This window comes from Tachysurus vachellii, chromosome 14, assembly GCF_030014155.1.
Source record: "Tachysurus vachellii isolate PV-2020 chromosome 14, HZAU_Pvac_v1, whole genome shotgun sequence".
In the NCBI taxonomy this organism is placed as follows: domain Eukaryota; kingdom Metazoa; phylum Chordata; class Actinopteri; order Siluriformes; family Bagridae; genus Tachysurus; species Tachysurus vachellii.
Genome location: NC_083473.1, coordinates 16980210 through 16995423, shown reverse-complemented (window position 1 = coordinate 16995423; position 15214 = coordinate 16980210). Strand labels below are relative to the sequence as shown.

The window sequence follows — 15214 nt, the reverse complement described above, 5'->3', positions numbered from 1 at the left end:
GAGGAACATAGTACAGCTCTTTAAACTGTTCTCTAAATCACCTCAAAAACAACTTGTGATTAACGGCGATCAACGTTAGTGTGACGGTTTATGAGCTATGTGTTTATTTTTAAATATTGGATTTGGAAATCCACGCCGCCATCTAGCGGTGCAATATTAAGCTTTACATACCAAATGCAACTCACACACTCACTCACTCACTCACTCACAAACACACTCACACACACTCACTCTCACACTCACTCACTCACTCAATCACACACACAGACACACACACACACACACACACACACTCACTCAATCACACACACACACACACACTCACTCACTCACTCAATCACACACACACACACTCACTCACTCACTCACTCACTCAATCAACCACACACACACACTCACTCACACTCACTCACACTCACTCACACACACACACACACACTCACACACACTCTCACACTCATTCACATGTTTTATATTCTATTTTAGGAGTGCAACTAACACACACACACACACACACACACACACGTGACACTCCGTGATGACGTCAGCATCCACGAAGGGCCAACAGGATGTCTTTACACTCCACCAGTTGCTATAGCGACGGATGGTTATAAGGTTTATGAACGAACTGTGTTTTTAAAACCGACCGGATTTGCCGGTGTTGGTAATAAACACTTCGGCCCTTTAGGTACAGAAACGGCGTTAAAAAAAACTCTCGCCTCTGATAGGCTCCTACGCGCGTGTTGGTTAACTCCCATAATGCAACGCGAACAGCTCTAGATGTATTTTTATTAATGATTTAATATAGCATTCCGTTACTGTCGTGTTTACTTTGTGTACGTTTTGTTTATAGTTATTACAGAAGTGATTATATTTTAATTTGGTGTTTATTTATTGTTTACCGTCAGCGGGTGTCTTAATCTTTATCACTCAGTTCTTGGTGCCGCGGTTGGTGAGGTTAGCTTTGCGCAGTGGCAGTATCGTAGCCTATGAGGTTTATCCGAGGCGCGATTATTGCTAGTTGAAAACTTTACCCAATACCCCGCCTTGACGACTTGAAATATAGTCGGCGATGGCAATTTTTGACGGTCTTTACGGAGACTGATCTCATGGTGAAAAATCAGACTATAGATAAAAACATTTGTATGGGTTTAAATCCCAGGGGCGCACGGTGGGGATATGTTCTCTCCATCCAAGGATTGTCTCACCTAAAATAGCTAGTTAAAGAATATCGCAGTCTTTATTGTGAACAACATATGTATACATATCTAAATAATTGTGTACGTGGAAAAAAGACTAACGCAAGAAATGCATCCATGAACAAAAAGGAAACTCTCTCTTTTTCTCAGTGGTTTTCTCTCTGCCTGCTTTCCCAGTTCATCTCATCTTCTCTGCACACACGAGTCAGGTGTGTGGCTGCGGCTCACTTAATGTTAAACTCCATTAAGTAGGGTATTTTATTCATTTCAAATAAAGCGATTCTCTTTAATGCACTTGAGGCAGATTCATTCATAAATTAGTTGCGGCAGAAATGCCGATTACCGACGTAATTTTCCATGAATCTGCTATATTAGCTATTAAAATCTTACTTATCTAGTTAACGTTAGCTTGTTTACAATAGTTTGTTGCATAGTGCACTGCAACTAACACGCCGAAGCCGTTTACCGTGCATTGTTTTGGCATAATGGACGACTTGGCATAATGTTAACTTAACATTAACGGCCACAACTAGCATATTGTTTAGCTGTGCATTTACTAAATGAGCACTGTGCTACGTCTGAACTGACCCCACTGTTTTTTTGTATAATCAATTTCTATTCTGTTCTTAAGTGTCTTAATTAATTTTAAATACAATTTTAAAACTTTTTTTAATTCCTTGTTTTTATTGTTGATAATTTTTTTTATAGTAGTTTTACTTTCTTTATGTAAAGCACTCTAAATTACCATTGTGTATGAAATGTGCTACAGTATAAATAAACTTGCCTTGCAGTGTCATAGACTAGATAAAATGACGGAGAAAAGGAAAATTTGAACCTGAGAAAAACTTTTTCTCTTGAATGTAAATCGTGTATACAGAATTAAAAACAGTATGAATTTTTCTGAGTCGGTGTTTTGTCCAACACGCTTCAATACCTCATACCGTATAGGTTTACAATTTTCTACTTTTACACAATATGCTGTGTAATATACAAAATACACGCTAGTCGTCGCTGTTGAGTGTCCTGTAGTGTTTTGTATTGGCCTTGCACTAGATTGCGCATGATGCACTATAAAGTGGCTGAGACAATTTACTTAAAGTATTTAGCTCTGTTCTGTTTTATGTAGCACCATGGCCACGAAAAACATTTTGATTTCACGATGTATGTGTCAGCTATATATGGTTGCAATGGCAATAAAAGCTTATTGATTTATGCATTGGTAACTGAAAACAGTGAAGGTGGGATAATATGGTGTAATCTGGTTTTATATAATATGGTGTAATGTGGCTTTATATATAATATGTTGTAATCTGGCTTTATATATATATATATATATATATATATATATATATATATATATATATATATATATATATATATATACTATTTTATCCCACCTCCAGCTAATTTATAATTGTTTTTTATAGCTACAGAGTATATTGCAGCTAGCTAGCTAACTCTCTGCAATTTAGCAATAGCTTAATATAAATAGTTAGTGAAAAATAGTGTCCACACAGTGCCTACTGTTTTTTTCTTCTTTCTGTTAAAAGAGGCAATGTTTGATTTTAGATGACTCTATTGTGGTCATAGTTCAACTATTCAAGTCAATTATCATCCAAAAACAGGCTCGGTGAAGAATAGTTTCCCAGCACTGTGATGAGATGTTGTACCATACAGTGTGATCTCTGCTGGTGCAAACAACCTCGTGTACCTCCTTTCTACAGTAAAGCTGAATGAGTCTCATGAAGGGCATGCTGCATATTGTCCAGAATAAATGTGACATTATTGAGTGCCTCTTCCACCATCACCTCAAAACCGTCCAGAGAGACGTATCCTGCTTTCTTGATCAGTTTGTTGAGATTTTTTGCATCTCCAGTACTGATACCACCTCCCCAGCATACTGCTGCAAACAAGACTGTGCAGACAGGACATTTGTTTCCCCAGAAAGTTGAGTTCACCATCCAGTCCAGCTTGTTGTTGAGAAGGACACCAAGGTACAGATAACAACCAGCTCAGTGTCCTGACTCATGAAAGTAATGCATTATGTGGGAGTATTGCTTTTGTAAATGCTTGAGAATCTTATCAGAATGTATTCCTTAAGTAAATCTCATTACTTTTGTTGGACAAAAATTGGTTAAAAAACAATAAAAAAATTAAAATTTCTTCTCTGCTTTTAAAGTCTGCAAGCAATTATAATAATTTCTTTGTTTTTATATGATATTATTATTATTATTATTATTATTATTATTATTATTATTATACTAGCTAGGGGGAAATGGTGAAAAACTGAAATTAGAAAATTATTTAATATTAATATAATTCTTTTCTTTTTGTTACTACATCCAGAAAAATATTAACCCCCGCAAATGAAATGTAAACTGAGGCTATAAAATCAGCCATGTAATATATTTCATTCACAAGCAAGAGTTTTTAGTTGTTTTCTTTTTCTTAGTTGTTTAGTTTTTCTTATTTTTATTATTATTTTATATGTATTTCTTTTTCTCTCTTTTGTTTCTATACTTCTGTAACACTGCTTTGAGACAATGAGAAATTGTTTAAAGCACTATACAAATAAATTGAATTGAATTGAATTGAATTTTAACATGCAGTGTCTGTTTTAAGTGAAACAGACTTGGTTAACATCCCCCTAGAAAAACCACATACCCCATGATCCCTTATTGAAAGAGTAAAGGAAAACAAACTTGTGTCCCAGACAAAACACACATAGAGTCTTTAACAAAGCTTAAAATTTGTTCATGCACAGTATCGAGCTTCCTGAAAGTGCGGAAAGGTTGATATATCTGTTGATATATTGACCTTTTGGGATACTCTTTGTGTAAACGTGTTTCTAAATCATTTTAACTTAAAAAGCATGTACGGTACATTTGGGGCTGATTATGACCAGTGTACTCACAACACTGCAATAATAACATCACTGCCGCCCCCTAGCGGCGATGATTATATCGTTATATAGTTATTAAGTAAATACATAAAAACTTGACAATAAACATTCAAACAGAAGCTCCATGTGAAATAGTAAATAACCCAAGGCAGTGAAATAAACTGCAAAAGCAGGACGAAACGAGTAAGAGAAAGTAATGTCTGTAAAACCAATAAGATATTTAGTGTACTAGGTTCCCAAAGCTCTGCTTTCTGATTGGCTCCTGCCCTCGTTTCCCATAATACCATGCGGATATTTCTACACGTATTTTTTTAAAATTAAATGATTCACTCATGCATTAACGTGTCTGGTCATTAAAGTGTGTATGTTCACTTGTTATTTATTATACTGATATTTATGCTTTGATTATGTACTTATTTGACCTTTTTAAACAAATTAATATTTGGGTACCTGGATACAACTTTATCTATTCTATTCGAAACACCTTCAAATAATTCTCGGATTTGATAAATATGATATTTATAGCATAGATTGTAAATAGTTATAAAAGGTTTTAGCTTCTCCAAACTGTCTAAAGCATAATAAACTTTATCTGCCTTCTACTCCGCATGCGCATAGCAATATGCCATCTAGTGCTGCGATATCGCTTTGATTTGAACTTTGATTTGACTCACTAACATTTCTTTAATATCATATTAAGATTTACAACAGTGATGTATAAAGTACTAGAAAGCGATACTTGAGTAAAAGTACAAGTATCGTACTAGAAAAAGACTTTGGTAGAAGTGAAAGTTACCTTTTAGAATATTACTCAAGTAAAAGTCTTAAAGTATCTGATATATACTATACTTAAGTATCAAAAGTCATTTTCTGATATTTAATGTACTTAAGTATTTGAAGTAAAATTAAAAAGTTTTTTTTTTTTTTTTTTTTTTTTTTTAAAGCAAGCGGTTAGAACTTTGTGAACTTTATTGTGGCTTTCTTATAGTAAAGCATACTCAGGGTTCCCATATCTTCTTAATCTCACATATTTTTAGAGCTGACAAAAAAAACCAAAAAAAAAAAACAGAAACATCAGGTAAACAACTTCAGGTTAAAAATGAAAAATAAATAACTTATTTCTAGAAAGAAAAAAAAAAGACCTGCTGGTAGGGAGAACATTTTGGTCATGTGGTATGAGCATTTGTAGGGCTTACTCCCCAGGTCACCATCTCACACACACACACACACACACACACACACACACACACACACACACACACACACACACACACACACACACACACACACACACACACACAGGCCACCTATGTCCAGCAGCTACTAATACATTAGTTAAAACTGAAAAGGTGTCTGTTCATCTTCAAAAGAAGCTGGTTTTCAAAGTTGCCAGAATTCAGTCTTACTCTTCTTGGACTGTAGACAAGTCCTGGGATGCTAAATAGCCTTTCACAGGCCGCTGAGGCAGGTAGAGGAGTGTTCAGCTTCACAGAAAGCTTGCACACTGCTGGGAAGGACTTCAGCAAGTCCATGTGATCTGCTGAACAGGCCAAGTACCCATCCAGCTGTTTGGCACCATCTTGTATTTGAGACGACTGCAGGGCAGAGAAAAAGTCATCTTCATCAGACGAAGTAGACCTGCTGGCATGGCCTATCTGCAGTGAGGGCTCATCCAGATGCTGCCTGATGTAGTCAGTTCCTGAAATAGTGTGGATAAAAATATAAATTATACAACTAATGCAACTGTCTAATCTGCCATGACCCCAACACAAACTTTTAATTTAAGGTTTGTTATTTTAGTTTCATGTACTATCCATGCACCTATAATTCAAGGTTTCTTTATTAGTACTGAGGGTAAATTTGTTATGCAGCAATCAGAATCTTGATTTGTGAATTGCCAGTACGAAAAATTGTGAAAATATACATCCCCATGATATCTTACCCGTTTTGATTGTGGCTTCATCCTTCGTCCAAATCGTTCGGAATTTTGGAAGCAGAATCGCAGCAGCGATCAACTCTGGTTCTCCTGACATGTGGCCAAAACGGTTCATGATTCCCACCTGCAAGGCAGGTTATTTATAGCACATTTCAGCAACAAGGCAATTCAAAATGTACTTAACATAAAACATTTAAGCATTGAGACAAAGTGCCAAAGAAACTTAAATATAATTAAAATTAATCATTGAAGAGTTAAGCCAATAGAAAATAAATACAATAATAAAGGTTACCTGTAGAGCATCCACCAGAGGCTTGCAGTACTTCAGTGGAAACTTGACTCTGTCAAGCTTGACAGTGAGCAGGTTGATGGTTGGAAGTAGCCACCCCATCATGGCATTTGCTTCTGCTTGCAAGATGTTGGTAGCCTGGGCAACAGGGCTCATGACAGCGGCATACTCTGCGAGAAAGGCGAGTTCAGCTGGATTAAACCTGTTGAAAACAAAACACAACAACATTGTTTTTATAACACTAACTATTTCATTGGATTCATCAAAATATCTGCTTGAAGAGTAATTCAGTAAAATTGACCAATAATAAGTGGAAGTTAGGATACAATGTGATGTAATGTAAAGTTATTAGTGTCCACGAAGGAATGGGACAAAGAAAGACATTCCAGATGTTCGATTATGATTAAATAAAACAAAATAAAACATAATTCCTACTTACACTGGAAGCTTTAAGTCAGTGCAGATGACTCTGATGGCCCCCTCTCCCTTTTCTTTAATTATTCTCAGCAGTCTTTCCACTGCCAGGAACAGGGAGTTCCACCTGGTGGAATTCGGGCGCAGCAGCTGGAGGGAGCAAGCATCTTCAACAGTTTCGGCTGCAAGGGTGGATTTTCCACATTTCTTCCAAAGTGCACTACACTTCCCAAATGTTGAACGGTACACTTTCTTGTACGCCTCACTGGATGTTGCTTTCATGGCATCAACAGTAGCTATTAGGTTGAGTAGGTGCCAAGCACAGCGCTGGTGCTTTGGGAGCTGGAACTCTAAACCATCATCTTCAGTCAGAAGTGCTGACACATCAACACACTCCACTTCTTCATCCCCTTCTTGATCATCATCTTCCTCTCCTGGTTGAGATGCACTGCCATGATCACCATCACTTCCAATGGCATTATTGTTCTCATCTTCACCAAAAATGTTGAACGCTTTTATTAAGTTAGAGGCATTGTCTGTTGTTGTTCGCACAATCTTCCCCCGAATTTCAAATTCAGAGTGGATGTCATTCAGGGCACTTGCCAACACATCAAATGTGTGCGAACCTCTCAGCTGTTTACAGGCTAGGGCTGCTGAGCATCTTTTGAGACTGTCGGGGTCAATCCAATGGGCAGTAACACCAATGAAGCTCCGCCTTCTGACAGACCAGCAGTCGGTGGTGGTGGCGATATGGTCAACTCCCCTCATGGCCTCAGTCACAGCCCTCTTCATTCCCCTGGAGGCATCATCAATCATGGAGCGCAGAGTCAGCCGCGGCATAATTTTTGCATTAGGCTGCAGTTCCTTAACAAAATCTTGAAATGGTTGTTCTTCAACCACATTGAATGGCTGGAGTCCTTGAACCACATAAGTCACTATAGCTTTATCAATGGACCTCTGAGACACAGTCCTGGAGTTCACCAATGTGGAGTTCTTGATGCTGGAGATGGTGGTGGGAGTCTCAGGTGGTGGGAGTCCCCTTTTTCTCTTTGTTGATGTAAGTCCTTCATACTTTTTGAGGTGGTGTACATGCTTTCTCTGTTTCAGAGGGAGAGACATTTAATGAGCAACTTTAGCTACAAGATTTAAAAGTCACACAACACAAACAATTGTCATTTGACTGTTTAACTTACTTGCAGTTAGATAATGTTTATGAAACTATATTTCCATCAGTGATACAAATTACTAGAAACTAGTTCTAATTTGCATCACTGATGGGAATATAGTTTCATTTTTAAAAACGTCTTAACTTAAATATTACCGTATTATCTCGTTTCAATAACATAGAATTATAAACACACAGACTGCCACCCTTAACACCTAGGCAATAACACTATTAAGTGGTACAACCTGCTGTTGTTTGTGTTTTGTAGCCTGTACTGAACATGTGTTATTGTTTATCTCCCACTGCATGAACCTTAGAGTTAAACATTTGATTTTTACCGTTTTGGAATCCATTCAGCTGATCTGGCGCTACCACTTTCAGCATAGCTTAGCATAGTCCATTAACTCTGATTAGACCATTAGCATCGAGCTCAAAAATAACCAAAGAATTTCTATATTTTTCCGATTTAAAATTGATTCCAAAACGGAAGCTGGAAAATAAGCATATTTTTTAAAAAAAAGTGGAGTATCCCTTTAAGATAGCTGCTCTACTAAGAAAAAATCCGCCAACTCGTAGTGTGGCAATAAAAGCACTGTGACTTTAATCAACAATGCAAGCGTACATTCACAATTTATAACATTAGCCCAACATTAACCTATAACCACTGAGTTTGAGTTAATTAACACAAAAGGAAATCTCAGGTTTGACAAAACGTATGATGCATTTGAAGACGTGAATAGCCCTTAACACTTTCTTTCTAACCTGTCACTGATTAACATAGCAGTTTTAAAAAATATTTCTCGATCTAACATGAGCCTACCTGAGGGCATGTCTCTGAGAGTTCTCGGTTGAATTAAATCCGGGGGAAAATCAGCGGTATATAACGTTAACGTTAAAGTTGAGGTTCATTAAACATGTGCGCTGTTAACAAGCAGACGTTAGCTAGATATCTGATACGGCTTATGATAACTAACGTTAAATCACATTGACATTGTGGCTTTACTGAATAACTATTAATTTAACTTACCTCGATGTGCTTCTTCAGGTTGGACGGGGAGTTTCTGAATGCCAAAATTTCTTTGCTTTTCGGTAGGCATAAGAGGCACTTCATCCGGTAGGAAGAATCTTTCATACCATTGTACAGAAACATTTGTTGTAAATACGGCCACGGGTGTGTAACTTCTTCACCCTGTTTACCGAGTTCACCACTATCGTCTGGGCGGTCGTCTACTATAACGGGAGATCCTCCAGTAGGTGCTTCCATGGCGGTTTCAGTTGTGCTTCATCCTCTTTTGTCAACATTACGCTGAAATAGAGCGTGCGGATCTGCGTAATGCAATCTAAGCAGTGATTCGCCAAACCTCCCTTATTGCAGTCGCACACATTTCTTCTGATTTTATTTTGTAGTAACGAGTAACGAAGACGCTTAGTGGAAATATAACGGAGTAAAAGTAAACATTTTATCTAGGAAATGTAGTGGAGTAAAAGTGAAAGTTGACATAAATTTAAATAGCGAAGTAAAGTACAGATACGTGAAATTTCTACTTAAGTACAGTAACGAAGTATTTGTACTCCGTTACATTACAACACTGATTTACAAGTGCATTTATAACACAACTTCATAATTTCACAAGATATTATAGAAATAATTCTCTCGTCGCTTCACGTGCACCTTTTTTTTTTTTTTTTTGCCTGCGTGCGTGCGTAATGACGTCAGCAGCCCAGCGTGGCTTTCAGGAAGTGTGTAAAACACAAAGCTGAAATCGGTTGCTGTTGCGAAGCTAGGTTATATTTCTGAATAAATCAGAAAACACTAATCGCTTTTAGATGATTTTGTGGTGTATATTGTTAAACACTTGGACCCGTTAGTTACAGAAACCGTCCCCCAAAACTTCTCGCCTCTGATTGGTTCCTGACAGAGCATTGTTTGTCACCCATAATGCAGTGCGGATATTTCTAGATGTACTTGTTTAAAGAGTGATTTTATGGTTTATTCAGTAATCGACGTATCTAGTTTGAGTATTTTTAGTGTATTGTAACACTTAATTATAACATTTATGACTGTTTAGGCTTTGAGTTAGGTAGTTAATTATGTAACATTTATGCTTACCGTCAGCGTGTATGTTGAGCATTTGAATGGTTCTCCTTGAGTCGCAGTGTAGCCGTTAGCTTTGCGCAGTGGCAGTATCGTAGCCTATGAGGTTTATCCGAGGCGCGATTATTGCTAGTTGAAAACTTTACCCAATACCCCGTCTTGTCGACTTTAGCCGGCAAGGCAATTTTTGACGGTCTCTACGGAGACTGATCTCATGGTGAAAAATAAGATTCATTAACCTTATTTAGACATATAAACGTGGTTGGGAACGAGTACATCAGAGGGACAGCCCATGTTGGACGTTTGGGGGACAAAGTTAGGGAGGCGAGATTAAGATGGTTTGGACATGTTCAGAGGAGGGAGAGTGAGTATATTGGTAGGAGGATGTTGGACATGGAGCTGCCAGGCAGGAGGCAAAGAGGAAGGCCAAAGAGGAGGTATATGGATGTAATTAATGAGGATTTGAAGCTAGTGGGTGCAAGTGTTGAGGATGCAGAAGATAGGGTTAGGTGGAGAGAGATGATTCGCTGTGGCGACCCCTGAAGGGAAAAGCCGAAAGAAGAAGAAGAAGACATATAAACGTGGTTAACAGTTGTTAGTGAAACGCGGAAGTGTTTGTAGTTGCCATGGAGACGTGGATCAGAAATGATCTGTTGCGAATAGAGTATTATATGTTTTATACTGTAATTCTGCTCTTCATACGAAAAAGTTCCAATATTTTAAACAGTCTAAATTTAACAGGTTAGTTTTTTTTTTATTTTTTTTTATCAGAGATTATTTTTAATCATAAATCTTTATTTATGGATAAATTTGAATTCAGGATTAAGGCTAAACAAAGTTTGACTTATGTGTTGTATCGTTATTAACAGACTACACTTTTTTATTTACACTAATTATTAACATTATATATCGATATATTTATTTATTCCAATATGTAAATGTTGTTTATTTTACACTTATAATAGATCAGGATAAACCTGTTGGACCAAGAAGGTCAAAGAATATATTATGCAGAAAAACACAGGTGACGCAAATAATCTCAACTTTTACATCATAAAGCAGGACGTTTCTATAAAAAGGGGTTTAAAGTGGTTGTTGCAGCTAAAAACAAACGTACTTAGCTTCTCATCCCCCTCCATTCACTTTTTACCCCATTTGTTCTTTACAGTTGACTTTACAAAACAGATGAACACTAGGTGTCAGTGTTGTGTAACTGAAAAGGTAATGCATTTTTAGGATTTTATATAAATTGTGATAGAATGGTAATACTAATACTAACAGTCTGAAAATTTTGGTAGTGGGGATGTTGCAGGGTGGGGGTGGGGGGTTCTGCTGTTTTAATTATGTCTCTTAAGTTTAAATTAAACAATGCAATGCAATTGTTCCTTGAGTTTGACTCTTGATAACGGATAATTAGGAAAACGACCCATTTTATGAAGGCCTGGCCCACACTATACAGTCAACATTGACCATTATACCCTCTTGTCGAAGATCTCAGTCCAGATTTCATTCATTCATTCATTCATTCATTCATTCATTCATTTTCTACCGCTTATCCGAACTACTTCGGGTCAGGGGAGCCTGTGCCTTCGTCATCGGGCATCAAGGCAGGATACACCCTGGACGGAGTGCCACACACTCTCACACACACACTCTCATTCACTCACGCACTCACACACTACGGACAATTTTCCAGAGATGCCAATCTACCTACCATGCATGTCTTTGGACCGGGGGAGGAAACCGGAGTACCCGGAGGAAACCTCCGAGGCACGGAGCGAACATGCAAACTCCACACACACAAAGCGGAGGCGGGAATCGAATCCCCAACCCTGGAGGTGTGAGGCGAACGTGCTAACCACTAAGCCACCGTGCCCCCCTCAGTCCACGTTTATTCTCTGTTATTTGAATGAGCTCCACTCTTCTGTGAAGGTTTTCCATCCATTAGATGTTGAGCTTCTTAGTTCCAGTGAAAAGAAATTGTACAGCGACAGCATACAAGGATATTGGGGAAAACTGTATGCTTTTAACTTCATGGTAACAGTTTGTGCCTTTTCTCATGAGTAAATCTGTAGCACATTCAAATCTAACTTCAGTTGTGAGAGCTCACCAGTGTGTGTTACTGACCATGAAGTGTGGGCGATGGATAGTGTGAAATCCTTATTATGAGACAGTAGTTGCTAAGACACCCAAAGGAGCTGGTGATCTCCATCTGTGTAGATGAATAATTATAAAGAGTGGCAAAATGGGCGGCTTGCCGAGAAAGAGACAGAGGAGTGGATGGAGTGGATGATGGGCTGGCACGCTGGACTGTCACACAGGCATATGTGTGTCATTAAACAAATAAATATAATCATACTGCCAAAGTTTGAAACTAGTCTCTCGGGTGAATTATGTAATAATAATAATAATACAAAAAAACTTATTTTTTTGCCCAGTTTTCATATATCTAAACAGCTAAAGTGCTTTTGATTTTGATGTTTCAATAGAAAAGACATAGTTCTACATTAGAGCTGAATGAAAGCTGGACAAAGAGAAGGTGACCTGTTTGTGACTCTAGGTGTAACAGAGTTAGATGCTAGGGTCATTAACATTCACATCACTGAAGATGGCTGTCTTAACTGCCTCGACGATTCTGAAGACATCCCTCTTCTGGATTGGCTAACAGCTGCCTGATTTCATGTCCTTCAGTTAGGATGCTGCTTGTAAGATTTCCCTGTAGACCTTACATAATTCTTTCAGTGAAGTTTCTTAAAAAGCAGGCTCAGTTATTTGTTTGGCTCCTCATTTGCTCTGGGAACAAAAAATGGCTAAACCTGGAAGCAGATGGTGAACAGAAAAGTCTTGAAAAATATTCTGTGGCCTTTTATAAGAAAACATTTTGAATTTTCATTTTTTTTTAAGCAAATGACATTGTATGATTATCAAGAACTAAAAATGATTGGAGCTCAATAGCCTCCAGTTTGGTAGGTAGGTACAAAGTGGACATCAGTTCTCATATTCATGTCACAGTTGACTCAGTGCTCTTTTTGTTGACTGAAAGTTCCACGATCGTGCATGACTTAAAGAACTTTAACACTAGGTAGCATTTCCCTTGTCAAAAAAATCCTATTGGCATTTCAGTTTTTTCTCTACGATCTTTTATGGAGGAAATAACAGAGAGTGCTTTGAGAGTTTTAAAGTCCTACAAATATTTTTTTAAATGTAGAAGAGAATTTTGGTGGTATTTTATTTTTATCAAACAAGTCATTATGTAGGTAGATTTTAGTTGTGACTCAACACCAAAAACAACCTATGTTTTGTTACAGCCTAAATGTAACTCCTGCATGCATCTTTCAATTCAATTCAGATCAATTCATATCTATTCATATAGCACTTTTAACAATAAACATTGCCTCAATGCATCTTTACAGAGCATAGTTCAGAAAGGTTAATATTATACAAAGATTAGTCATCAGCATATGGACATCATTAAGTTCCTATAGGATTCATATGGGAATGGTTCTAAAATATGATAGAAATTCAAAATAGAATCCTGTAAAGTTTCAAACTGGAAGCCTTTAGGCTTTTTTTTTTGACAAGGGTTCATTACATTTGGACTGTGAGAGACCCAGAGGGCATTTTATCATGATTTATCTACTGTAGAAGCAGCCTAGATGGCACTTCCACAGAATTTCTGCCCAAGCTCTTGAGTTTAGATATCAATATATATATATATATAGCCATTCACGTAATTTCACTTAATTTGCAGCATTAAAAAAAGCATGTGGATGGAATATGCTTATGCAATAAGTTGCTAGGACATTATCAGCCATTAGATCAGCTTCAGTGTGCCTATAGGATTTTGAAATTGAATTTATAAGTCTGTGGAACTGTTCTGAAGAGATGAAGACTGTTGTTTGTAAGAAATTACAGATAACTGCACCCAAATTCCACTTCAAGATACACATCTAAAAGAGCTCATTCTTAAAAAGGTTTAAGTATCATAAGGTAATACGTTTAGGACTCTATAAACGTATAAACTTGATTCAATCATTAGTATGGAAGCGGCAGCAGGACATCAAGGATCGCCACGAACAAAGGGTTTATGTGACCATGATTAACATTTAAAGACATCTGGCTAGATAACAATGTGTGACCCATTTGGGAGACACTCGGTTCTTAAGCTCAATACACATTCAAAGCAGAACCTCATTTAAATTACCAAAAGGGAAAACAGTATAAAATGCTTGAGCAGGATTTGCTCGGCGTTCTTACGGACTCCGATGAACCCAAAGTACTTCATGTATTTTTTCACTGCTATACTGGAATAAACTTCTTGTTCTTCATTAAGATCTTCACCATCATCGTCTTATTTTCACTACCACGTTTTTTTTATTTCTTACATGTTCTAGAAGAATTTTATCAGTTAGTATTTTGATGATGATGATTATGTTGATGATGTTGATGTAATGTGCTGGCTAGTAAATGACTCTAAAGATGTTCATTTGGGTTGAATTGCATTAAAAAAACCTTATTCCAATTTGTTACCTGTTTGTATATTCTATTAATCTGTGTTCAAGTGGTTTGAACCAACTAGCCAGAGCAGAACTGATTTCCTTTGACAGTTGAGCAGCATGACATGATTCTGAATGAAGTTTTTGGTTCTGCTACACAAAAGGAAACAGCTACAGGCACAGCAATGCTCAGTGTCAACACTAATGATGCCGATCACTCTGACCACTGGCAGTCAGGAATATCCAGGGCTTTCTTCTGTCAATCAACAGACAAACATAATAATAATAATAATAATAATAATAATAATAATAATAATAATAATACCACTACTACTACTACTACTACTACTACTACTACTACTAATAATAATAATAATAATAATAATAATATTATGCACTGAACTATTTTTGTTGAACCTTGATTTAATTCTGGGGTTTTATAATAAATTATTATTGTCTTGCTTAGTCATACATTTATCTTTTGTCTAGATGACCTTCCTCTCCGGTCTGACTTTCTAATTAGTCTCTAGTTTGGTGGTTTGAGACAGGAGGATGTTATCCTCTGTATTTATTTCATGCGTTATAATTGCCAGTGTAGATATTTTTCTATCTCTGCAGAGTTTGTGCTGCTTGTTATGGTGCTCCTTTCCGGTTATATGTGTACATACACAAAGAATCTTTTGATGAGCTGGAGATCTGCTTGTTTTTAGAACTATGT

General features: G+C 37.2%; 1 protein-coding gene and 2 non-coding genes across 3 annotated transcripts; 2 read left to right on the top strand and 1 right to left on the bottom strand.

Moving 5' to 3' along the window:
- The first annotated feature begins 960 nt into the window (after window positions 1-960).
- Window positions 961-1101, top strand: LOC132857596 (U4 spliceosomal RNA). Its single transcript, XR_009649590.1, has one exon. It is a non-coding gene; the product is annotated as a U4 spliceosomal RNA (small nuclear RNA).
- A 3983-nt stretch (window positions 1102-5084) lies between these two features.
- Window positions 5085-9566, bottom strand: LOC132856909 (uncharacterized). The gene is made up of 5 exons (XM_060886783.1): window positions 8933-9566; window positions 6766-7838; window positions 6330-6528; window positions 6044-6161; window positions 5085-5800 (listed from the first exon to the last, which is right to left on the bottom strand). Exons 1-5 carry the CDS (start codon window positions 9167-9169, stop codon window positions 5433-5435), a joined length of 1995 nt encoding a protein of 664 aa, XP_060742766.1. The 5' UTR covers window positions 9170-9566; the 3' UTR covers window positions 5085-5432.
- Window positions 9567-10072: 506 nt separating this feature from the next.
- On the top strand, window positions 10073-10206 carry LOC132857600 (U4 spliceosomal RNA). Its single transcript, XR_009649593.1, has one exon. It is a non-coding gene; the product is annotated as a U4 spliceosomal RNA (small nuclear RNA).
- Window positions 10207-15214: the final 5008 nt, after the last annotated feature.

Excerpts from the sequence above, each read along its gene's own strand:
- LOC132856909 (XM_060886783.1), bottom strand. The coding sequence starts at position 9,169 with ATGGAAGCACCTACTGGAGGATCTCCCGTTATAGTAGACGACCGCCCA. Across the intron at positions 7,839-8,932 it reads ACCTGAAGAAGCACATCGAG|AGAAAGCATGTACACCACCT; the intron begins GTAAGTTAAATT and ends CCTCTGAAACAG. Across the intron at positions 6,162-6,329 it reads CTCTGGTGGATGCTCTACAG|GTGGGAATCATGAACCGTTT; the intron begins GTAACCTTTATT and ends CCTGCCTTGCAG.